The sequence below is a fragment of the Clupea harengus genome, chromosome 13, assembly GCF_900700415.2.
Source record: "Clupea harengus chromosome 13, Ch_v2.0.2, whole genome shotgun sequence".
Taxonomy (NCBI): domain Eukaryota; kingdom Metazoa; phylum Chordata; class Actinopteri; order Clupeiformes; family Clupeidae; genus Clupea; species Clupea harengus.
In genome coordinates, this window is record NC_045164.1 from 6,449,596 (window position 1) to 6,477,095 (window position 27,500).

Sequence of the window (27,500 nt, forward strand, 5' to 3'; positions counted from 1 at the left end):
GGCCGACTCTTCTTCTTCAGAGGCCAGTTGATTTCTCTCTCTCTTCCTCTCTCCTACTCGATCTCTCTCTCTCTCTTCCTCTCTCTTGTTGCTTATTTGAGAGGCCGGTGGAGCGTGTAAAACATGCCCACATGCTGTTTTTCTGCATTGGGGTTTCCAGGGTAAATGGGACCCCAGCTTTTTACAGCCCTGTTCCTTAAAAGTTTTTTTTTTTTCCTCTCTTTTTGATATAATCAGTAACAGGAAACTGACAGGAAGGTCACCCACGCCTCTCACAAATGTGTTTTATTTAGCCAACAACTGGGGAATTTTATCACCAAAATGTCAAGGAAGTTGTTTTTAAAAAGTCACACAGAGCTTACTTATTATAAATGTGCTGGCTGGTACTGCATGTTGGGTATCAAAGACTTACATTCATTTATTTATTAAAGGTTGTGTAGTTTTATTCAGTGAAAACATTCTCTTACTATTACGCAATATGTGTATATGCACCCACACAAAGAAAGGCATCCGCTATATGGCCTGTATGGATTGTGGGAAAGTTTATTTTGAGTTATTTTGTCAATGATGAAGGTATTTCTACATACTTTTTGCTATATAAAACAGAGTGAGCAAAGTCGCCGTATGTGCTGAAAGCAGCTTCCTGAAGGCACACACCTGTGAATAATCACTGAGAAATACCTTCATCCTATATCCCCCTGCTTTTAGCACCTGAGAGAGAGAAAGAGAGAGAGAGAGAGAGAGAGAGAGAGAGAAAGGAACTATTGGTAAAAGAAAGCAGGACAGTGAAGAAAGGGAGATAGAGAGAAGAACAAAAAGAGGGAGACAGACAGAGAAAGAAAAGGGGCCAAAGAAAGTGTCACGGAAAGTATGAAGAGAAATAAGGAAAGAAAGAAGTGAAGAGAAAGACAGAGGGGAGCGTAAGAGAGAGAAAGATGGAAAGAGAGAGAAAAGGGGGATAGAGGTTGGGTAAGCAAGAGAGAGTAAGAGTAAGAGAGAGGTAGATAAAAATAGCGATGCAGAGACAAAGAGAAAAGTCAGAGAGAGAGAGAGAGAGAGAGAAGAAAGAGAAAAACCGAAAGAAGGGGGGCGTAGTAGTTCTACCAAAGTCATGGAGCGTAACTCGTCCCTTTGTGATGGCCACCTGTTGATCTGAGGGGCATTTGACTCCAGTGTAAGTGATCCCTCCCTCAGCCCTGTGGACATCATCCTCAAACCCGCTTTAAAGGGACTTTCCTGTCAATTACTTTCCAATTTAGACCCTGGGATCATGTTTAGTGGCCTTAAATCAGCCATAAGAAGGCAATAAAACGCAGGGATTTCCACAAATCCAGATCAGGGGCTAAGATCTGAGGCTGGGTTTGGTAGGTGTGTGTGCGTGTGTGTGTGTCTTGAGGCTAGGCGCACTGCTTGGTGTGATAGGTCACCAGAGAGTCACATGTCACAGCTCATGAAGGTCATCATTAAAAGCTCTGGAGTGTGTGTGTGTGTGTGTGTGTGTGTGTGTGTGTATGTGTGTGTGTGTGTGTGTGTGTATGTGTGTGTGTATGTGTGTGTGTATGTGTGTGTGTGTGTGTGTGTGTGTGTGTGTGTGTGTGTGTGTGTGTGTGTGGTATACCGTGCTGCTCCACACACACCTCTGCTCCACACACACACGGCCCATCATTACTGGGCCCTTTGATTGGGCCTATTACCTCTCCTCTCCAGGATGGCTTTAGCAGACTAATCTGAGAGTGGACGCACATTTCCTCTGCTTTCACCATATCAAACACTAATGGAGAACGACGGCTGGGGGCAGAATCAGGGAGCGGAAGAAATGGATGAAAAATTGCCCCCCCATTTACCCCCTTCCTCTGATCTGGAAATGTAAAGATATGGTAAAGAACTATGGGAGGACAAATGATGTCTGGAAAGCATACAGTAGCCTCTCCCGTGCCCCTTACACACACACACACACACACACACACACACACACACACACACACACACACACACACACACACACACACACACACACACACACACACATGAATGATCTGCCCTGAGGGGCTATACTCATAACTACTGTTTGACCTGTGTTCACCTCAGTTTTAGTGGGGTGTGTGTGTGTGTGTGTGTGTGTGTGTGTGTGTGTGTGTGTGTGTGTGTGTGTGTGTGTATGTATGTATGTATGTGTGTGATGTGTATGAGATGAAACATTGCCCGCACAGCCTTACCCCTCTGATCTGGAAACGTAAGGATATGGTAAACAAATGCAGATGGACAAATAATGCCACCCACACACACACACACAGTATGCCACACACACACACAGTATGCCACACACGCACACACACACACACACACACACACACACACACGCACACTCTCTCACACACACACACACACTCACACACACACACACAAGCAGTAGGACCATGTGTGCTTGTAAGCAAATCAGTGTGTGTGTGTGTGTGTTTCACTTGTGCATCTGCTGAAGGTCTGCGCACTACCTAAGAGCTGTGCCTGAAAATGTCAACAACAACACTGATGTGCATGCTGAGTGGTCCACGCCACTGAGTTCCTGCAGAACTCATATTGCACACACACATACACACACACACACACACACATACACACACACACACACACACACACACAGACACACACACACACACACACACACACACACACACACACACACACACACACACACACACACACACACACACACACACACACACACACACATACACACACACACTGCTGCGGTCCCCTCTGTGGGCCCTCCATCAGCGCAGCAGGTTGAGAGGCGCAGCAGGTTTTTTAATGTCTCCCCCCGTTTGTTTGCTTGTTCTCGTCACTGTGGCAACCAGGACTGTGGCTACCGGTCCTGTCGCCACGGGATTTCAACATGGCCGCCCTCCGGCTGTGGCCCTCTAATTGCCTTTACTGTAAAACCGCACTGGGGGCCCGAAAGGGCTTCTGTGCGTAGGGCTCCTGCGTGCACGAATCTCTCGCAGACTAATGGACCATTTCCGGACTGCATCCTCAGCGGGGACTGTCGACAAATGGGGGGGGTGTCCCTTTTACCGTCGACCACATCACACACTCAGAGGGGACCAAGGGAGGTTACTTGTCAGCCCCCTTTAAAGCAACCAATGGAGGCTGTGGCTGCACTGTGACCCTACAGTACCTCCTGACTGCAGCTACTCTCTCTTTCTCAGTGGAGAGGGCTGCTCTGCTCTTTTGCCCTCTGATACCCCCCCCCACACACACCCTGAGAGGACCAACAGGGGCTGCTGTCGCCCCCTCTCATGACTAACCTGTTGGGGGCAACTCTTCCCCCCCTGATTGGTTGGTGATGGATTTTCTTGCCTTCTGAGAGTTTGCAGTGCAGTGCAGTGCAGCGCTGTCCCCCTACGGGACCTCTCCTCCTGAGGATGGAAGTAGTTCTGCATCTGCATCTGCGTCTGCGTCTGCGTCTGCGTCTGCGTCTCTGTCTGTTTCTGTGTCTGTGTTAGCCTCTCAAGCCCACTGACTCAGAGACCTGCAGAGAGAGGACCCGCCATAGGACACCATACAAGACAATAACATAAACTTGAATTTGATTGAAGACAAGACAAATACATCGACTTGATTGCATTTTAATCATTTGGGGCTACGTGTGAAAGGTTATCATTAATATAACATCTTAACCTTTCAAATTTGCTCAGTCAGGAGTGCATACTGCAGATAATATCTACATCAAAACCTTAGTGAGTGAAATAAATAATCCAGAATCGTGACCACACACCTGAATGAATAAGACCCATATGCCATCCTCACTGCAAACACCCAGCCACAGATGCAGGGGATGGATAGAGGGATGAAGGTTGTGTTGATGATGTTCTGTACAGTTTACTGTAAACCGCAGCTGATGCTAGGATATGGTATGAACTGGAGCCACCATGGTCGAGTGATCACACCTGGAAGTGTAAAACCAGGACCCTCACCTCCTCTCTCCCCTCCCGTGGTGGATACAGAGGATGCTGGGAATGCAAGGGATGCTGGGAGACGGGCTGGGCATGGGACAAAGTGGGCTTGTCCACCAGAGCGGAGCAGAGGATGCTGGGATATATGCAGAGGATGCTGGGATACAGACTGGGCTCGGGCCAACGCGGGCTGCTTCCCCAGAGTGGAGCAGAGGACGCTGGGATAGATGCAGAGGATACTGGGAGATGGGCTGGGTGCGGGGCCAACGTGGGCTGGTTCACCAGAGCGGCACAGCATCTGGAGGCCATTTCCAACATGACAATTTTCTGGTCAGCTGCTCACTAATCAGGCGCTGATGTCAGCCGCCCGACCTGCACCCAGCGACAAAGCGACCAATTGCTGTGGCTTCCAACGGGACCGCCTCTAAAATTAGAGTAGCGCACCACGGAGGGAAAGATACAAGAGACGCATGTTCGCAGCATACGGCACAACGCAGTGCGGTGACAAGCTACATTTGAATCGCAACTAACTGACTAACCTAGAATATTCTAAGGTATGATGTCTGCCCATAAGCGAGGTGTTGTGCACCTCTTTTTGGTTTTGACGATAAAAAGTCATTAATGGTGATCAAATGGGTCTTTGACTTTTACGCGCAGCGTCGGCTTTTTATAGAGATTTTATTACACATGAGTTTCAATTGTGGTGTGACACACATACACACATAGACCGTGAGTGAGAGTGATTGAGGTACTGAGTGCGTGAGAGACAGTGGGAGAGCTGATAGAGAGCCAATCAGAATCAGACCTGAAGTGGCCACAACCACATGTTCGCTTCCAGAATATCATTAGCACTGCGATGTTTACCCGTGTCACCAGGATACCATGACCCCACACAGGAAGTGGCCTATGGAGCTGATGGGGACTAATCTGTCTTTAATATGCGGGGGAATTTACCAGCGTGTGTGCTGGAGCAGCTCCATAATGGACAAATAGCCGCCTCGCCCCACAGGCGCACGCACGACTCGCATGGCATGGGCATGCCCAATGCCACGATGACACCCATTTGGCAGGACTCTGAAAACACACACATACACACAAACACACACACACAAACACACAAACACACACACACACTCTATGAACATGCACTGAGAAACAAGTATGCGTCTCCCACATGTCTACGACACCCCACACCACCCCCCACACATTTGTGCTCAAATGCATCAAACACACACACGCGCACACACACACACACACACACACACACACACACACACACACACACACACACACACACAGATGAGACTGATGAGAGTGATACACCCTCGACTTCTCGACTGGTGCCAAACTCAATTCACTGCTCTGCTGTGCCAGCTTTCACATCCAACCCATGTGTGAGGCAGACAATCATCCCTTTTGTCCTCTGAGTGTGTGTGTGTGTGTGTGTGTGTGTGTGTGTGTGTGTGTGTGTGTGTGTGTGTGTGTGTGTGTGAGAGAGATTGTGTTCACTTTCAGATTCACTTCAGCACTTAGGCACCTGGCAGACCCGTTCTAAATGAGTGCTCCCGCTCTGACTCCCTCAGACGCTGTCTCTACATTACCCCTGTGCACTATGGAGAGAGGGGGGCTGACACTGTCTCAAACTCTCAGTCTCTCAGAGTTTAAGTGAGTGTTGTGTGTGGCAACTAAAAAACATTGTTATTCCAACAGACTTGCATTCCCACAGAAAAGACCCTCACACACACACAAACACACACACACACACACACACACACACACACACACACACACACACACACACACACACACACACACACACACACACACACACTATCTATCACTCTCAGTACTCAAACAATTAGGACTGCTATGAGTATTTCAGATAACACTCAGTCTCTCTCTCTCTCTCGCTCGCTCTTTTCTACCCTCACTCTCTATCTCTCCAGATCGTCTGTACAGTATGTGAACTTGACAGGCTGTGTGCATTTACAACCCCCACTTCTGAATGAGAGCTCACACAACAACCCCCTACTTTTGAACGAGAGGTCACGAAACATAAGACACTATATATTTACATCTACATCGGGAGAGACCTCCAGACCCAACTTTAGCATCTTCCCATTGGGCTGGAAGCATTAGGAAAACATCAGCGACTAGTATTCGTACCAGCTGACCTTAGAAATTTGCTCATATCTTTTAAACACTGTCACCATTTCAAATGAGGTGCCACTAACCCCAGTGTAAGTGATACACTCTTTCCTCCCAAACATTACCATGCATCTGACAAACCCCCATCGGTTTGCCTGCCGCACCAAAAAGGTCTCCACGGCACCCCACTCTGCCCTGACCCACCTGGACAGTCCCAACTCTTACGTCCGAATGCTGTTCACTGACTTCAGCTCAGGATTTAACACCGTGATCCCCCTCCAAGCTGAACTCCAAGCTAGGCCAGCTCGGTATTAGTACATCCCTCTGGAACTGGACTCTGGACCTTCTGACTAACAGACAAAAATCTGTTACGTTAGTTAGACAACCTCTCCTCCTCCACTCACCTTTAACACCGGCGGCGTGCCTCAAGGCTGCGTCCCGAGCCCTCTTCTGTACTCCCTCTTCACCCACGACTGCGTTCCCCTACATGGTTCTAACACCATAATCAAGTTTGCAGACGGCACCACGGTATTAAGCCTGATCACAGGGAATGACGAGACCCCCTACAGGGATGAGGTCTAACACCTGTTCATGTGGTGTGCCGACAAAAAACAACCTGGCCCTTAACACCCAAAACACCAAGGAGATAATTGTGGATTTCAGACGAGCCACGCCCCCATCTACATCAACGGAGCTGAGGTGGAGCGTGTATCAAGCTTCAGATTCCTTGGTGTCCACATCCCTGACGAACTAACCTGGTCCCTGAACTCCTCCATCCTGATCAAAGAGGAGCAACAGTGCCTTTACTTCCTGTGGAGTCTTAAGAAAGCTCACTGCTGTAAAATGAAGAGCATACACACCAACTGCATCTCAGTGAGGTATGGCAACTGCTCCACATCAGATTGTAAAGCACTCCAGCGAGTGGTGAAAACTGCCCAACGGATCACTGGCACCCAGTTGCCCACTATTGATCTAAATGATTCTCGAACATTCACGGGCGAAAATCATTATCAAGGAAGCATCCCACCCTAACACTGGACTTGTTCCTCTTCCCCCTTCTGGCAGGCATTACAGGAGCATTCGCTCCCACACCAGCAGACTCAGGAAGAGTTTCTTCCCTGAGGCTGTGACTCATTTCAACATTGTCTGAGTGCTTTTGTATTTGCAATACTCATTCTTGCACACATTTTTGTCTATACTGTGCATACAACCCTTATATGCACTCCCCTTTCCAACTCTGTCCAGTACACCTCTATGTATAACATATTTAATATATTATACATATATAATAATCTGTACATATGTTGCTTACCACTGTCAGTAACACTGTACATACTGTAAAATGTAGCATCATTTATGCTGTAGTACTTGCTTATACCTGTATTTATCTGTAAATAATACTATTCTTTTGTACTTCTGGTTAGATGGTAACTGCATTTCATTGGCTTGGTTTTTGTACTCTACACAGTGACAATAGTGTTGAATGTGAAAATTATTGCCAGTGTTTGGATACACTCTATTGTCCCACAGATCGCCAGGGATCTGACAAACCCAATCTGTTCCACTGTGATGCACACCTCACCTGAGGGTCTTTCTAAAGCCCAAATCTCATGTGGACTTAACCCCGTCTGTCTACCTTGGCTTCCTGTGTCCCAGATGGAGCATGGAGCTGCCCGGGGCCCAGCCTCCACCCATTACAGTCTCACCTGTCTCACTTGATGGGCGGGTGACTGCCCTGTGGCATGCCCTGCCCATGTCCTAACTGGTTCCTGCCCACTATGGGTGCTGTGGCCCTGGGCTGTGACCCTGGGTCCCTGTGTCTGGTTAAGCGCGGGTTAGTGGAAATGCTTACACAAGGCCGATAAGAGCAGGAAGTGGCTGTGAAGCCTGCTGGCTGTTTACTTTACTACTGTGGCCTAACACGACCTTTGACCCAGGAAGTATTTTTCATTGATAGGCTGCTGCTCTATGTTATCAATGTTTTGAGGGAGAGGCTGCATCAAGATTGTGCGGTGACCTGCAGTACCTCCCTTTGCCCTGCCTGGCACATGAGAAGCCAAGGCGCTCCACCGCCCCTGCAACAGAAAATGGGTGAGATTTGGTCTGAAATACAAAGAGTCCTACATGCTTTCTAAAAATCATGTCTGTTAGATTATAACTCATAAAGTAAAGATAGATGTCAGGTCTGAAAAACAGATGTAGGCCTGTTCTATTTGTTTGTAGAAGAGATATCATAAACTTGGCTTGATCTCTTACTGATGGATATTTTGCTCCACGGTCTTTGGACCATGCCGACATGCCTCTGTGTGTCCGAGGTGGAGGGGTTACAGCCGCTCATTCCACGGAGGACCTAAAAATATCCCCTGCGAGTGCTGCATCAAAGCCGGGGTCAGCTACGCCGTGAATCCCGCCCCAGCGTTTAGCCTAAATAAACGCAAAGGAGGAGCTTGTCCCAGTCGGGACAAGAAACCTTGCAAAAGAACCCTGGTAACTACTTCAGCACGGAAAGGGGAGTGTGTCGAGTTTCAGCGAGCACGGGAGTGACCGAGCACTGGCAAGTCAGTCTGCAAGAGACTCAGAGCGCGACAGTCTGCACAGCAGAGCTCGGCAAATGGCAAAGCGGAGGCACGCTCCGACTGCGTAGACCATCGGACCTTTCAACAGTACATTAGCGAATGATTTTAAAAGTCTAAATCAGAATGTCTCGTATCATTTCAAAACTGAAATCGAAATTTTAAAGTTTATCAGGTAGTTGCCTGCGGAAGACAGCTGTTGCATGCCCTGTACGACCTCTCCTTAGAAGTTAAATCACAGTTTTGTTTTCTATCCCTTGCTGGTAATTCCCGCGTTACTCATCCCTGGATGCCTATTGGAGTTTTCTTTTGGATGCAATTTTAACCGAATATCAATATCAACATGGAAAAGGATCAAAAGTGGAAAGTTTTGCCTCCGTCCGTCACGGAGAGGACTTGTAGCGAGCATCCTTGCAAAAAGCGCTTTTGGAAAAATTGGCAGGACCTCTCCGGTGTAACAGTTTGCGCCGCTTTGACTTTGATGTGTTTGGGATTTTGCACTTTGATTTATCTGAGGACCTCGGAGCTACAGTCCAGGATCCTCAATCTGGAAAGTCAGAGAGACGCAGGGCTTTCGGGCTGGATCGCTCTGGAACAGGTGGAGCCCGTTATTCTAAGTCGACTGGATCAGATTTTGGAAGAGGTAACGTTAAGCGATTTGCAAAATCTTCTGACATTCACAATTGCAATATCAGACCAGGAAGATCTCTGTTTTCGTTTCAGTTTTTGTGTTGGTATCCTGTGGTTTACAGGTCTGTTAATCTGATCATGCCTTCAATTTAGTGGGGCATTTAAATTGACAAATTAATTTAGAAAATCAGTTACAGCAATTACCTTATCCTACATTTTGTAAACGTTTGCAATGTGCTGCTGTGCTGTTCTAATTAAGTTGTGTGACGTTTTGTATTTGCAATGTTTATCATATACGCAATAACTGGAAGCAAGTTGGTATTTTTTTGCTTCTCCGACAAATTTACGAGACCAAGATAACGTATCGCCCGACATGCATGGGGATCAGATCGGCTACAGTTTGCAGGGAATTTGGTGTATTTATCAACAGTCTCTCGGACCGGCGTTTTCCACGCGTCTCAACGACCTACCTCTCTATTGTGGGCTACCATACATTTCAGGGGTAAATTAAAATAAATGATTTAGATTTTGTGAAGGTTTTTGCATTTCTCCAATTAACTGAGTAGACTTTCAGAAGAAAGTATTTTGAAAAGTTTACAGACATGCCGTATTTAATGTGCCACAGGGAAGCTTTGAAACTCTGAGATTAGATAAGAATGGACGGTAGGTAGTTACAAAGTATATCACCTATGGGCATCCACTGTTGTTTAAAAAAAATTGAACCCTTTGCACACTAAGCACCGGCACTTAATCAACACTCCCACAGCTACACCAACAACCTCTGCTTGTGGGAATGGAACACCCCGGGACCCTGTTTATCTTTCTTGCTGTTGGTTCACCTTTGTTTTTCCACGGGCGCTTCACTTTCGCCGGGTCATAAAATGTTTGGACTCTCGCTCTGACGAGGTTTCAATGAGGCCCACTTTAAAATCGAGCCAAATGTTTGACAACAAAAGATTGAGGTGTTAGATTCCACTTAGATTCCACTGTTGACATGCTCCATGCAACGCACTTAAATTTCTTGCTGGGGCTCATTTACTATAGGCTACTTGCCCTTGGCCTGACACATGTGAGGTAGTTCGGTCGCTGTCTTGCCTCATGAGACAGTTAAACGTCGATTCAGTGCAGGGCGGGCGAACATCATCTTTACTCACCCTCAGCGTGCCTCCAGGCGTTCTGACTCACCCGTTTGTTTGGTTCTGTTTATACAAATCCAGGTAATTAATGTGAGACAGCGGCAGATGTGGCTTCTACATGCTCTCTGCTCATAGGAGGCCATTTACACATGACACTGTCCAGACCTTCCTTCTCTCACAAATCCACACAAATTTGGACACCTCTCTGGAAATTCAGTTGCATTCCCACATTTATGAATTCATCTCTTAATCTGCACATCATCAACATTATTAGTATATGGAACCTCTGTTGTCAGTAGAAGTACATGATTCAAATGATGGTTTTGTGTGTGAGTTTGTGTGCGTGTGTGTGTGTGCGTGTGTTTGTGTAAATGTGTGTGTGAGTGTTTGTATAAATGTGTGTGTGTGTGTGTGTGTGTGTGTGTGTGTGTGTGTGCGTGTGTGTGTGTGTGTGTGTGTGTAGTTACACTCCAATGGTAGGAGTCTCACTGCGAGACCACATCTCATTTACACCTACGTTTCACTCAGTGGGAAAACTTGGCCACTGAGAGCCTCCATATCAAGTAACTGCCTCCACAACTTGCACACAGTACCCCTAAAAGTCCCTCTCATCAACAGTTTAGCCCTCCTGTGGTAGAGCAGCCTCCTGCTGCTCTCAAGCACCTCTAGGGGAAAGCCCAGGGGCTGTGGGATGTGGGTTTCTGAATGTGAGGAAGGAAGAAAGCTTCGTCCTCTGAAAGTTCCATTGCCCCCAGCACTACTCCCAAACCCTTACCACCATCCACCCCCAACCTCGCGCCCCTCTTGCCTCCCTGAAACACCTCATTACGTGGCCTTTTGAGCGGGGCCTGGTTTGTGTTAGCCGAGAGCCGCAGGCTGCTGTCCTCCGGCTCAGGAGGAGCGTGCCCAGGGCCCAGTGCTCCGGTTGCCACGGCAATCTCTGGCCGACTGGAGAGGTGCTGAGAGGTGAAAAATACGGCCTCGGGTCCGCCGGTCCCTCTCACACCTTGCCACGCAGAACGCGTGCTGGTGCAGTGTGGGAAGGCTCGGGGCCGCTGGGGTCCTCCAAAAATAGGAACAGCCTCTCTCTCTCTCTCTCTCATGTCTTTTTTTCTCTCACTCTATTCCGTTGTCTCTCTTTTACAGATACACACACAAGTCAGATGTCCCTGTTCGAGTCTGTTCCTGTTAAAGGGCACTTCTATACTCCCGTCACCATACGTTCACTCTTGGTCTAGACGTCAGCCTCCGTGACTCCAACTTGAGTCAAATACCTTGCTCACTGCTAATAGCGCTGTACACATAAAAACCAGAATCACACACAATGGTCTTAAATGCACAGCCCACCTGATGAGTAGTAACCACATCAGTGCCTCCAGACTCCATCAGCACTCATCTGCTCATCAGCTGGTGTTTTACTGTAAGCAGCTGAGAGCCTGTCCTGCCCTGTTTGAGGTCGCCTTGTAAAAGCAGCATGCAGTCGGCATCATCGTCCGTCTTGTTGTCTGTGCTCCTCATAAAGGCAGGCAGAGACAGCTCATCCCTGGGCCCCGCAGTGGCTGTTTGAGGGGCTCCGTTTATGAGAGAGAGATGCTCAGATCCTGTTGGGCTTAAACGCACAGGCAGGCAGGCAGGCAGGCACGGCTTACTCTGCTCCAGGACAGGGGCAGTTTGCATGAGCTTGCCTTGCAATTATGGTCACTCTCAGACACACGGTCATTATAGAAAATAGGGAACCCATGATGTTTGTTGTTCTGGTGGGAAATGTTTTCAAACAGAGTAAACGCACTGTTTGGTTTTCAGTGCAAGGGCGAGTAGGTTAACATGTGTCTCATGCACCTGCTGACGATTAATTGTGTTAAAAAAAACACAGCTACTATTTCTTTCATTACAAATTTCGGAACTATTTGGCAATGAAATGGACACTTGGAGTCTGAAGAATGACTGTCTGTGCATCACCAGCAGTGGATAGGGACCTGGCTTCATTTATTCTCTATGAAGTCCATATAGGTGTGGTCCTGCGGGCATGTTATATCACTGTGATGACTGATAATGTTTGGCTGCACTTTATGTAAAGGTTTTATAAACTTAGCAATTCAATTATACGACATTGTACATGTTGTTACAGGATATAGTCCTGGTTAGGGTTTTATTTAGGGTTAGCAGCACGCAACTGTGATCCCGTTCTTCGTAAGTACACGGTTTTATTTATTACTTGTTTAAAAACACTGTCATGTGGTCACCTTTTATGTGAAGACATTTACAGCGTGTTGTTTTAAAACCCACGCCCAATTCATCCTAGTGAGATGGACAGGGGTGCTCTTCGGATCGATAGTAAAAGATTTACACGCGGAGGAATTCCCTTTTGTCACTGCGCACATCAAAGGGGAGAAAGGAAACTTAGAGCAGAACTGAAAATGGCATGCGGTGTTCATTTCATCAGCACTTATGGAATATGCCAGAAAGCCTTTCAGTGCAGTAACAGAGATGTCCTCCTGAGAGAAAGAGAGAGAGAGAGAGAGAGAGAGAGAGAGAGAGAGAGATAGAGAGAGAGAGAGTTAGAAAGAGAGAGACGGATGGAGGGAGGGGAGAAAGAGAGAGAGAGTGAGAGTGAGAGGGAGGGAGAAAGGGAGAGAGAGAGAGTTAGAAAGAGAGAGAGAGAGAGAGTTAGAAAGAGAAAGAGAGAAAGTGAGAGGGAGAGAGAGAGAGAGGCAGGAATGCTCAGCAATCTCTCAACAGTGAAGGCCGTGGGTAGCAGAGTCCGGGGGTCTTAGTTGTAATCGGGCTTTGGGATTGTAAAAGCTTTTGTCATCCTTTTAAAATAGAATGTTAAAACCAGATCAAAAACGGGGGCGTCAGGTTACCATTAAAGTGGGGAGGCAGAGAGGCGGAGAATGCCCCCCAACCCCCCACCCCCACCGCCATTCTGCTCTGTCCTTCAATCCCCCCAATCTGAAGAGAAAAAAAACGTCAGATGCTATAGGCCCACTGGGTGCATCCCAGTGCGACACCTGTGCTTGCCAGGGGGTTTGTCTCATGACCTGATCGTTTCTCTGTGGGGTGTTGTCATGTTAGTTCAAAGAAAGACTTTGCACCTTGTCAGTGAGTTGTTAATCATAAAGAAAGCAATTTATTGTGTTTATTTATGATATTTTTATATAGGTTTATAAATGTTTATTTCATTGTCTTCTGCCATGTTATACATTTGAATCTATTCAACCTCATTCGTGTTATTGGACTGTATCTCAACTGCTTGCTTGTCATGCCAGCTATGTCCCTTGAACTGGCCATCTCCATGCCTTATGTGTAAAGCCGAGAGTGTGTCTCGGAGAGTAAAAAAAAGGCCCAAGGATCTTGTAGTGTCTGCTGCAGCCTGTATAAAGACTTCTCCAGCTGGGAGCGAGGCCTTGCCAGTATCAACCAAATAAATCCTGGGATTGCTTCATGGCGAACATAAACTGATGCAAGGGAAAATATGTTGAGGAGCAGTTTCTGGAAGATTTAGCGCAAGTGTTTCTGCATGAAAATGGCAAGGGGCACGGACTCGAGCACCTTTCCCACCGAAAGGCTGCATGGTCAGTGGCTCCATCGAACATCTCACTCCGTAGCGCAGCGAGTCGACTTCTCAAGGGACGCCAACGGTCGTCCACAAACCCCTGAACAGTAAAACAGCATTCTGCATTCTGAGAATGACTTTCCCAGGGTCAGTACTCACAGCAGGGTATCATCAAATGATAGACTTCACACAGATCTCGAGCACCAAGCCTTGAAAAGCAATCTGAGTCCAGCATTCATTTCCCATTTCACGCAGCCCCTCAAGTGTGAAGCCCAGTCATTTGTGCATGGTTGACTTTGCTGATGGATCGAACATTGAAGTGTTTCATTAGTTTAAAGCGACGTGAATCAGTTATCAAGTCACTTTAAAGCCAAGCCCATAATACTGTAGCCACGGCTTCTTCTCTGGGCGAGTGTTAGGCTTGCAACAACATTACATTGAAATCAGCCATTCAGTGTGACGTTTGAAAGATTGATTCATCAAACCAGAGATGAAAGTTTTAGCAAGAGTTAGACTGACTTTAAACCATCAGTTTCTCACATGTTCCAAACCGAAGTGGCCCAAACAAGAAAACATTTTCCAGACACCAGAGACGGCTCTGTCAGCACAATGTTTTGAGAAAGTCTTTTTTAAACCACTTACTTATACATTACATTGCCATTAAAGTATTGAAGAGAAGTGAAAGATTCAAGATTTGACCAGACCAACTTTGCCCAGCTGGGTTAAAGCAAACTGAATGAGAGCTGCATGCTGGCTCGTCCCAGTCTAGCATGTCGGATCATAACTGCTAATAAAACACTCGCCGGCATGGCAGCACCTGTTCCCGGTCTCGGCACGGCACGCCGACATACTTCTCCGCTACTATGAGCGGCCGAGCCTGCCAAGCCAGTGGAATGTCGGCCGTGTCCCTGATAAAGGTCGCATCACTGACTATATTTGTTTATCTGAGGAGGTCAGCTGGGAGGCTGTGACGGCGCATTCGGGAAGCGATGGATTCTTACCAGGAGAGTTTCAACGCCCGCTGAAAGGCGAGGAAAAAAAAAGATGTCAAGGAAACGCTTTTACACTCAAGGGCCGTGTCATGTAGCTATCAGCGGAGCAGTGAACGTCCACTAAAATAGCCATCCATCTTCTGAGAGGGAAAAGTAGCGGCTGTTTAAGTGAGTTATTAGACAGGTAGAGAAGTGGAGGAGAGAGGAGAGCTTAAGACAAACGATCTCAGCTGCTGAGCTCCAGGCAGATCTGGGATTGAGGTCAGACTGTAGGGGGTAAAGTGTGCTAAGTACCCCACTTTAGCTGATAGGGTGATGGGCTCCATCTCAACATAAAACACGGATGTGTGTTCTACACATTCATCAACACAAAAATGATCAAAACAAAAACAGAATATTTACTCACTGAGCAAAACTGACAACAAGGTCCAAGTGCACTTTTGAGAAAAACGCGACAGTGTACTGCCAAAAAATGTACTGCCAAATAAAATGTATTGTATTTTATATTGTTTATATAAATATATTAATAAATATAAATAATGTCATTTAATCACCCGGGAATTCACAAGGTCTGTCTGATATGTCCACAAATTTGAGTTTTTTGCACCAAATGAAATAAAATAATATGATTTGAACTGAGTAACATTGGGTAGTGTAATGACTCTCACCAGCTCAAATGCTAATGTTTGTTCAGCGCCCCACTAACGTCTCTGTCTGTTTCCTCCCTGCAGAAGCTCGCTGCTCGTCTGCCCAAGATCCGAGAGGCCAGGGATGCCCCCCATGGCTGTCTCTGCCCCCCAGGTAAGATTACTGTGTATTGTTCCACACACACACACACACACACACGCACACACGCACACATGCACACACGCACACACGCACACACACACACACACACACACACACACACACACACACACACACACACACACACACACACACACACACACATACATACATATACACACACACATACATATACACACACACATACATACTCACACACACGTACATACACACATACATCCATACACACACATACCCCCCCCAACACACACACACACACACACACATACATACACACTCCCATACATACACACACACAGACACGCACACACACACACACACAAGCACACACATACACATACTGTATATACAGACAAAAACACACATACACGCACATACTGTCTCTTACTGGCACACACACACACACACACACACATACACACACACAGGTGTTACATGTATGTGTTTGTGCATTGCCTGTTGCCTCTGATGTCTAATGTGAGAGGCTATGTTTACGCTGGCAGCACTAACACCGCTGGTGCCACTATGACAGGAAGTGCCGCGATAAGTGAAGTCAAACGACAGGTGGTAGGTGGCGGTACAGGTGTCTCACCGCCTCAACTGGAGTTGGCAGAGATTCAGAAATGATTAAGACCCTATGGAAAGAGACAGTAAACCGACGGAGCCTCTGTAAACTCAAGCAGGGAAGATGACTAACTGTCAGATGGTTATCTAAGTGAGACCACTGCACCGTCAGTCTGTGTCTGATAGTGTTTCATCCTATCGTGTGAACGGATGGTCAGCTAAAGCATTCTTTGCCATGCAATAGTAGCAGGAGACAGACAGGGGACAATCATCCGCATCGAGTCACTAATTATGCCCACTGGGAAACTACTTCAGTCTTTTAGTCAAACCAGACATATGTATAGGGTTAATAATACAAAATGATACTTAAATACACGCGCACACACACACACACACACACACACACACACACACACACACACACACACACACACACACACACACACACACAGGTCTGAATGTCTCTCACAGTCCCTCAGCTCTACACTTGTGCCCTCCACCGGGCATCGCCATGACGACAGGTGCAAGATGTATTTTGGGACCTGTGTGGCAGTTGTTGGCATTGATGTTGCGTCTTTGCGGGTAATGATGCAAGCCAGAATGACAAGGTGGCATCGTCCGGGTGGCATTTCTGGGCATGGGACACTGTGAGCAGCACCAGGGATAACTAGCCACATCCGTGACACTAAACACGGAGCAGCCACTCTGCAGCCCAACTTGAGAGAGGGGGGGGGGGGCACAGTCAGATGCACGACTGAAGTCGGAGTTAAAGAGTGTCGAGCATCCAGCAAACGCATGTGGTTAAATAGCAGTCAAACGTCATTGGAGTTGAAAAGAATATGCGTTTGGACACAGTGGCCTTTTGTCAGACAGATTGACAGAATCAGTTATGTGCCAAGCATACAATAGGATAGATGCAGCCTTACTCCTGGCCATGAAGATCAAATGAAAGGAGGTCAGAATCAGCATCTCAATGTCCTCGTCTCATTCCAGCTAAAGAAAAGTGCTAAGAATGACACTGTGAGTTTGACACCCAGGGGGCTCACATGACTGACTGGTAAGAATGTATACCAATGCTGTTCTGTGAGTTGCTTTGGATTAAGTAATTGTACACACTTGGGCAGTGGGCTTTGAGTCTATGGCTCAAACTGCTAGAGCCCCGCCCATCCACTCCACCCCCAACCCCGGCCATGTGTGGGATATTATAGATAATGTGATCATATAGATAATGTGAAAAGCAGTGATTATCTTTGGGATAAGAGAAACACCCTCAGTTTCCTCCTTATCCTGCCCTCCAGCATGGATTACTGTAACACACTTACAACACACTACATTCCACAGGCCCCACGAGCATGGAGAAGATGCCATTATGAGTTATTGTATGAAGTCTACACTGTTTCACATACTCCACTTATGCTGCGCTAACTGCCATATCAGGGTCTTTGGTGAGGAGTATGCATACTTTTTCTGCGCAGGCTAGTGTTACATAGTTTATGGGCCAGGGCCGGGTATGTCTGGATGTGTTGTGTAAGACTGAGTAAGCAATTTAACATGGCAGCTCTACAGTTTTGTCTGTCAGGGAACAACTTGTGCTTTAAAAGAGCCTACAGCTACCAAGCCCACCTGTTTCCCTGCCCCTACACACACACACACACACACACACACACACACACACACACACAGACTCACACACACTCACACACACACACACACACACACACACACACACACACACACACACACACACCCCTGCTCCCAGGTGTCAGTCATTATGTAATTACGCTTTGAAGAGAGGTGTGTGTATGTTTGTATGTGTGTGTGTGTGTGTGTGTGTGTGTGAGCCAGAGGAAAGTGGGTGACTTGCACACCTTTGTGTTAATTGGCCTGCGAGGTCGTCAGCTGCGGTGGTCAGGCCAGCGACGTGCAGTGAAGAACCCCATTATCAGAGCTCATCTGTGGGACACCAGCTCCACGCCCCTCTACCAGCTGTGGGAGACACTGGATATGCACTGTCCCACATGTATGTTTGTGTGTGTGTGTGCGTGCACTTGTGTGTATATATTTGAATGTATGTTTGTGTGTGTGTATGTATCTATGTGTGTGTGCATGTGTGTGTGTGTGTGTGTGTGTGTGTGTGTGTGTGAGTGTGTGTGTTTGTATGTTTTATGACCAAATGTTTGGTCATAGATCCTGGTCTCCCTGTTCAAACTGCAGTTAAATGGCTCAGCACTTCATGTTTAAATTTCATTCATGTTTAAAGCTTTGACACCCTTGTGCTGCTCACATTAAGCTCACATCAGTCATCGGTCTCACGCCCTTGAGTCGTTACCTCGTAGCAGACAAATATATATTTATTCATCTAGTGCATAAGGACCACATTTAGCATTCTTTCATTTAGCTCATATTTGTCACACACACTTTTGTGGGACTTTGTCACTTTTAACAACAGTGGCATATGAGTGCGGCACGGAACAGACTTTACACCTAACAAAGACCACAGCTAGTGACGACACGTCTTAGCTGTTGTTCAATGGCATGCAGGAAGGGGAGGGACTGAGAGAGGATCTATATGTAGGTATATGAATGTGGAGAGCCGCCCACCCCCACCTGGCACCTGTCAATCACGTTAGCACGCAGGGGTTCACATGGCTCCCATTTCTGAGGGGTATTTTCAGTGCCAGGCGAGACACTCAGCCCCCACACGGAGCCTACCGGGCCCCAGGAGCCTCTGTGTGTGTGTGTGTGTGTTTATGTGTGTACAAGGGGCCCGAGGAGCCTGTGTTTTAGTGTGTGTGTGCGTGTGTATGTATGTGTGTGTGTTTGTGTGTGTGTGTGTGTCTGTATGTGTGTGTGGATGTTAAATGTGGCCCCGGGAGCCTGTGTGTGTGACCCTTCTGTCAGTGATTGTTTTAGTGGTAGTTTATTAATTTAGCTGACGAGCAACATACAGTTTTGAACTAGTCATGTCACACTGGTTCATGCTAAACACAATCACACTACACGTTTGAGACTGGAACAGTGACTGTCTGTACCCTGAGCTGATGTCCTGCCATCAGGACAACTATTCACAAATATGGTTTCCAAAGAACCTCTCCCCTTCTCTCCCTCTCCCCTCTTGTGCTTGTTCTCTCTCTGACATCATTGTTGCTAAATTCCCCAGTGTTTCTGCTGTGTCTAAATTGGTTCCAACTCTTCACCCCTGTGGCTGTGCAGAGGTCCTTTAGGAGGGTTTGAGGGGGTGTTTACACTGCTCTGCCCCCCCCGCCTCCAGGGGCCATCCTTTATGTCAGGCAGCCCGTGTTTGGGAGGGATTGTCCCCTGAAGAAGGACAGGCTAAAAATGGCCACCGGGAACATTATTTAAACATTTCAACTTCCTGTGTGAGTCACCGGGTCTGTAGATGAAAGCTCATCTCGGAGGAGTGTGTGTTTGAATGGAGGTGTAGGAAACGGTGTGTGTGACAGGTAGACATGGATACAAAAAGGTTAGGCAAGGTGTTCATGTTAAGTTAATACAGAAATAATGAAAAATAAGTTAAAAAAACACACAAGCTCACACAAACACACACACACACACACACACACACACACACATGCACACACACACACACACACACACACACACACACACACACACACACATGCACACACACACACACACACACATGCACACACACACACACACACATGCACACACACACACACACACACACACACACACACATGCACACACACACACACACACACACACACACACACACACACACACACACACACACACACACACACACACACACACACACACACACACACACACACATGCACACTTAGGCATACTTTGAGTGACCTCTTGAGTGATGATGGATCAGGCCCCTTTTGTGTGTTTGACATGAGCTACCTGGGTCATTAACAAGAGGAAATGCTGGATGTGAGGCCTTTGTATATATGTAAGTGATATAAGTTATAAATGTGAGTGTGTGTGTGTGTGTGTGTGTGTGTGTGTGTGTGTGTGTGTGTGTGAGAGAGAGAGAGAGAGCGAGAGAGAGAGAGAGAGAGAGAGAGAGAGAGAGAGCGAGATAAAGCGTGTGTGTGTTTATGTGATGCTAGTGTGTGTGTTTGTATGTGAGTGAGTGAGTGTGTGTGTGTGTGTGTGTGTGTGTGTGTGTGTGTGTGTGTGTGTGTGTGAGCCCTGTGTCATACTCAGAGAGGAAAGTGTGTGTTTACACGTGAGAGATCCAGAGATCCATCCGGACTCCTTTAGCACCAGGACACACTCCTCCACCCAGTGTTATTTAAACCTGGAGGAGAGCAGGCCAGCCTAGCCATCTCCACACCCTCACTTTCTGAACACACACTGTTTACTTAACACAGCTGTACAGGGTATGTCCGTGTGCATTGACATGGAGACACAAACACACACACACACACACACACACACACACACACACACACACATTCTTAGTCTCAGAAAACACACTCACCAAAAGTATTCTCACAGTTTGCTGTATATATTAAATATTAAACACACACACACACACACACACACACACACACACACACCTACACACAGCACACACACACACAGCCATCAATCTGGACAGGTCTCTTCCCGCTCTTTATTCATCTCCTTCCTGTTCCTGTGTGTGTGTGTCCACACCTTTCCCGTGTGTGACAGCTGGGCCAGGAGCCCTTTGGCTGGCAGCACAAAGAACAAATGATAACTCAGGTCAATATTATCCGTAACCAAACATTATCAAATACCAAATAGCCCATAGCTAAGAAAGCAAACTTCACACAGCTGCACAATGAAGTATACTCAAGGGCTATAAACGCCTGTAAGAACCTTTACAAAGCCACTTCAGGAAAACAAACCACAACTCACCGACGTACTGCCATTGCTTTCAAGATGCCAGCTAATACTGGAACGGATTTGCAGCCTGGATTTGGCCCTAATGTGATATGAATTTGATTCTTGGATTTGGCCCTAATATCATCTGGATTTGGCTTTGTATCCGGCAAATCATCTGCTATCTGGGTATTTAATCACTGTATTGCTATATAAGCTGTTTATGATCTATAAGCAACAGAGGATTCAGTCAGTTATAATGACGCCTAATCACTAGGTAAGTTACTTTATCCACGTCTGGCCATCAGTCAATGCCTGGTCATCACCATCCTGTTTCGGAGGGCTTTTTTTTCGGTAGGTGGGTGGGGTGAAAGGATGTTAGTGTTTGTGTGTGTCTGTGTGTGTGTGTGTGTGTGTGTGTGTGTGTGTGTGTGTGAGACGATGCTTCAGCTGAGCCCAGTGCTTCTGCAGACATGTTTGTCTGTATTTAGGGGCCATTTCATACACTGCCAGGCACTCACATGACTGCGTGACCAGTTTAGTCTGGTTAAGATTGGCTGTTGAGAGAGAAATGTGTACTTGCCAGTGTGTGTGTGTGTGTGTGTGTTGTGTGTGTGTGTGTGTATGTACAGTATGTGTGGGACCGTGTGTGTTGTGTGCATGAGTGTAGACGTGTGTGGTCCCAACATGACAACATGAGTAAGTCTCTAGACATCTCTTACATGTGTGACCTCACAGGGACAGTCATAATTGCCGTCCATCTTTAGAACACAGACGATTCATAAACACATTCTTCAAACAGGTCAGAGTATTCCTCCAGCCTCCATCACTCTCGCACGGTGAGCTCCGCCTGTCATGCCTAACTCTTGGGCAGTTTACTGGTATCTTCTTTCAGTCACTGCTCTGTGCTCAGGTACAGCTCAAATATGGATATAGTTTTGATTTATGCATTTTGAGGTTGCTGTGGGTTTCAATCCTCAAAGTGGGAACAGCCTGTAGGTACAGCATTTATCTCTTCAAAGTCCCACCTAATTTCTCTAACTAGTCGCCTGAGTCGGTGCTTGCTAAATAGTTAATTACCCTCGTAGGTAATAACAGCTTAAGCAAACACCTCCGGGGCAGATGGTCTCTGAGAACCTAAATACTGGCCCTCGTCTTCAAGATCCACCTCGGTCAAAATGGTGTGTTTAAGCTGATTTAGTAAAGCTCATAGAATTTCTTCTTCGGTTCCCCCTTTCGTTTGTGAGAACAACAGCATTGAACCACGGAATAGGATACAACAGAATACAAATCAAAACACTACCACAAAATTTAGCAATAAGACCATGACAACTGTCTGTAGCAATATTTTTGTAATAATATCAAGTGATTATATGATGTAAATGCAACATGAACATAATCTCTCCTTTCTTTCTTTTTAGATTAATTCATTCGGTAAAAAAAGGTAGTGTTTAGTTCAGTAGTTTTGTATTTTTATTACAAGGGTTCATCACATAGCCCTATGACCTGAAGCTGTGTTGGGGCGTGGGGGTAACAGGATTGGGGGGTGTTAAAGGTAGAAGGGTGTTGGGTTCTCGGTTAAAAAGCTATGGAGAACTGAGGACCAGAGGCAAAGTAATAGGGTCTATGGGATGATGTGTCAAAGCAAGCGTGTGTGTGTGCTTGTGTGTGGGGGAGGCGGTGGTGGGGGTCAGGGATGTGAGGGGGCAGCTATCTTTGGAGGTGCACGCAAGTGCCACGGGTTTGACTGCTCAGAACTGAACCCGAGTTGAGGCCAAAAGCCCACTGCTGTTCATCAAGGAGGATTAGAGAGGGAGGGAGAGAGAGAGAGAGAGTTGAGAGGGAGAGTTGAGAGGGAGAGAGAGACTGCTACTTCCTGAGAGAGGAAGTGACTTTGGCAGTTTTACCTAGTGGGGGTATGAGGAAAAGCTCTGTGTGTGTGTGTGTCTGTGTGTGTGTGTTTGTGTGTGGTCGTGTGCTGGAGTGGTGTTATGCTATGCCCGGCATGCCAGCCTGCAGGACCCCACAGAAGAGCTCTGGTTTCACATCCCCTCATACACACACACACACACACACACACACACACACACACACACACACACACACACACACACACACACACAGAGAGAGAGAGCATTACACTGAATTGACAGACAGCCCCTTCATCACTGCTCTGTGTGTTTGGTGCCACAGAGATAATAAAAACTCCACAGACTGAGGGGAGGAATGACTTAATTTATCCTCTCCTTTTATCTGAGATGCCTGTGTCTGACACTGTCACAGATGCCCGCGATGGAGCCGCTCACTCTCTCACTCACCCTCTGTGTGTTTCAGCTCACTCTCTCTCTCACACCCTCTGGGTGTTTCAACTCACTCTCTCTCTCACTCTCTCTCACACACCCTCTGGGTGTTTCAGCTCACTCTCTCTCTCTCACTCTCTGTCTGATTCAGCTCACTCTCTCTCTCACACCCTCTGTGTGTTTCAGCTCACTCTCTCTCTCTCACTCTCTGTGTTTCAACTCACTCTCTTTCTCTCTGTGTGTTTCAACTCACTCTCTCTCTCTCTGTGTGTTTCAACTCACTCTCTCTCTCACTCTGTCTCTCACACCCTCTGTGTGTTTCAACTCACTCTCTCTCTCACTCTCTCTCTCACACCCTCTGTGTGTTTCAACTCACTCTCTCTCTCACCCTCTGTGTGCTTCAACTCACTCTCTCTCACACACCCTCTGTGTGCTTCAACTCACTCTCTCTCTCACTCTCTGTCTGATTCAGCTCATTTTAGCACTGATCCAGAACTAGATTTTAAACGCAACACATGGGAACAAACCTACTGGCATTACTGTCAAGATGCCAGCTGATACTGGAACCACATTGGCCTTGGTGTGACTCACTGCTGTATGTGTGTGTGTCAGTGGTAATATTGGTCACTTTAGAAGCATCCTATGCTGCTTTTTACTCCTTGTCAGTCTCTGTCCAGCTTTTTATCAGTCTGTCTGTCTGACTCTCCATCTGTCTGTTCCCACATCAGCCTGGCTCCTCTGACTCCCACAACCACTCCAGATAGACAGAGGCACACAGTAGAGTAGACACACTCACACTCACACACACACACACACACACTCACACACTCACACACACACACACACACACACACACACACACACACACACACACACACACACACACACACACTCACACACACACACACACACACACACACACACATACATACATACACCTCTGCTAAAACAAGTCACAATTCCCTATGAACACCCACCTCCAACAAAAACATCCCAAACCAGTCACCAAGGTAACCGCCAAAAATGCATGGTTAAGGTAGCTCTAATCCTTAAAAAAACAGGAGCAAAGGTATTCAAAACCATCATAGAGAATACAATCTCTTACGTAAGACACTCCTGACTCCTCCAAAGAACTAAAACACGTGGGTTACTTGGGTCCCCCTAACTTCTTAAACAGGCGTTAGCTACACACACAGTCCAAAATAAGTGCATTAGAAGAAGAGGGGAAATGGAGTTGGTCATGGTTATGCAGTTCTGCCTTTGCTATGCCAACTGGTTGGTGCCTGCCCTCAGCTGGATCTGAGGTGCTGCTGTAGGCAGCTGGGGGGTGAAGTGGCATAGAGGCCTGCTGGTGAGGCTTGTGGTGTGTATGGTGTGATGTGGTGCTATGTTGCGTTGTGTGGTGTTGCATGGCAGTTGTGGTGTACTGTGGTGTGCCATGATGTGCCAACTGTCTGTCTGCCTTGTATAAGATGCCCCCTCCCCTGTCAGTCTGGCACCAGGGGCAGTGGGCAAGTGGCACGCAGGGCACTCTGAGAATGCCTCTATCCCAAACACACTGACAGACCAACACCACTCTGGAGGCTAGATCAAAGAGAGCAAGGGAGCCGACAGGGAGAGGAGAGGGAGAGGGGAGGAGAGGAGAGGGGAGAGAGAGGAGAGGGGGAGAGAGAGGGGAGGGAGAGGAAAGGAGAGGGGAGAGAGAGGGGAGGGAGAGGATAGGAGACGGGAGAGAGAGGGGGAGGGAGAGGGAGAGGGAGAGGAGGAGAATGAGAAGAGCCTGAGATGACGAGCCACTGGGTAGAGAGAGAGAAGAGTTATAGATGGGGAGGAATAAAAAGCAAGGGTTAGATGGATAGAGAGAGAGAGGGAAGAGAGGGACAGAGACAGTTCCTTAAACAGCATATGAAAAAAGGGATGCTCTCTGTCTGTCCCCTCCTTCCTTAAAAAAGCCCTCCACCACCCCTTTGACCCGAGTTCATGCCGTTTAAAAGCATCCTCGGCCCTTGTAAACAGGAGAGTCGTCCCGGGGGGGTCTAGGGATGTTGGTGACGGGGCCGGGGTGAGAGCAGAGGTCGGCGGGCGGGTTATTTAAGGAGCCCCCCAAGTTCACCTTGACATGTGCGCTGACAGGAAGAGGGGATGGGGGATACTCTTTCTGGCCCCGCGATTAGCTTACACACGCAGCTGCCAGGACCCAGCCTTACAGGGACACGGAGCCTCGCCTCGCCTTGCCTCGACTCGCAGGGCCAGCCTGCCCCGCTCCCCCTCTACCACACCAGACGGAGGAGAGAAGGTGTGAGGGGAAGAGGGGGGCAGGGAGGAGAGAAAAAGGAGTCATGTGTTAGAGAGGAGGATTAAAAGGAAAGAGAGAGAGGGTTAGAATGAGAGATAAGAGAGAGAGAGAGAGAGAGAGAGAGAGAGAGAGAGAGAGAGAGAAATGCATAAGGGAGCGAGATGAACTTTCAATGAAGAGTAAGGGAACAGTGAAGACGTCTTGAATGAGGGAGTGAAAGAGAGAAAGAGGGAGAAAGAGAAAAAAAGACAGAGAGACTAGTGTGTAGAATAAGAGAGTAACAGAGATGTCTGCAATCTGCAGAGGCGTACAGCACAAACTGAACATCAGCTTTTTATATAGCGGCTCGCCTTGACCTAAAGACGTGCCGCCATTCGATCCCACTGCCCTGACCCCCCCCGTCGCCCATCGCCCACACTGCCTCAGCACACCCTTAGCCCTCCCCCACCCCATCACCCATCGCCCACACTGCCTTAGCACACCCCTAGCCCTCCCCCACCCCAGCTCCTGGCCAGTCCTAAGGCAGGGCCCACATCCTAAAGCTGTTAGCGTCTTGTTTGCAGAGCCTTCACAGCCAAGGCCTAATCCCTGCTTCCGTAGGACCCGCCTTGGCCACGGCCTCTGCTGTGCTAGGCGGACGCATGACTAATCAAAAGGGTTGGCGGAGGAAAATTAGTGAAGTATCTGTGACACCTCAAAGCCCTGTGCGTGTGGATGTGCACCCGTGCATGCGTGCTACTGAACATTTACATGCTGTATGCACGTGGACGTGCACCAATGCGTGCGTGCTACTGAATATTTACTTGCTGTATGCGTGTGGAAGTGCACCCGTGCATGCGTGCTACTGAACATTTACATAGGTTCAGTTTTAAGATAAGTCAAACAAAGACTCTCTCTTGATTTCCTCTCAATAGGAGCTCATGTTTACACTCGGGATAGCACAACGCTATGGAATGACATAAACCAAACAAACTCTGAGAACTTGTCCAGTTGGCCAACAGATTTTGTCCTGCATAGCACAATAAACAGTGTAGTGTTGGTTTCCACAGTAAAGCCCCTGAAACATAAACCCTGATGTTCTCAGAGCAGCAGACACCCTCGTGTTTGTGGTCCAGCTGGTGATACAGCTCTCTGGAAACGCTTGTTTAGTTCGATATCAGCACACTGTGTGCCATGCAAAGCCTGTGTGTGTGTGTGTAGTTTCGTGTTACTTCGTGCCGACTGCGCTGCATGAATAAGTGATTCTGAGGGGCGGAAAAGTGAAAACACTTGACCCTTCCGGTGTGGTTGGATCAAAAACACACACACACGCACTTTTCACTTTAACAAATGGATGCATGGCAGGGAATAGGTAAAGGGGGAGTCAGATGTTCCATCAGGGGGGAATCAGCCCAGTTCCACGGAGCCTCAGGGCAAAATAGAGTCTGGTCAACTTTTGATTCGAAACACAGGGAATGAAAGGCGGTCGGCTTGGCTGGAGTGAGGAGCCGTAAACTTCAGAGTACCGGGAATACAATGCTACGCTACACCCGATCCGGATCCCCCAGAGATTGGCATCCTGATGCCGAAAACGAGCTGCAGAATTCCAGCCGCAGAAAAAAGAAAATAAAACACTTCAGGATGTGGTTAAATCAGATTCAGATATTTCACATTGTTCTTTCTCTCTCTCTCTCTCTCTCTCTCTCTCTCTGCGTACATAC

The 27,500-nt window shown here is 47.4% G+C and overlaps 1 protein-coding gene across 1 annotated transcript in view; it reads left to right on the forward strand.

The window, feature by feature from the left end:
* Window positions 1–8,461: 8,461 nt before the first annotated feature.
* col13a1 (collagen, type XIII, alpha 1) overlaps window positions 8,462–27,500 on the forward strand; it is a 116,722-nt gene continuing 97,683 nt past the window's right edge. Inside the window, exons 1-2 of the mRNA XM_031579553.2 lie at window positions 8,462–9,317; window positions 15,720–15,789. Coding sequence (XP_031435413.1) covers window positions 9,018–9,317; window positions 15,720–15,789 — 370 coding nt within the window. The 5' untranslated portion in view covers window positions 8,462–9,017. The remainder of the gene's footprint in view (window positions 9,318–15,719; window positions 15,790–27,500) is intronic.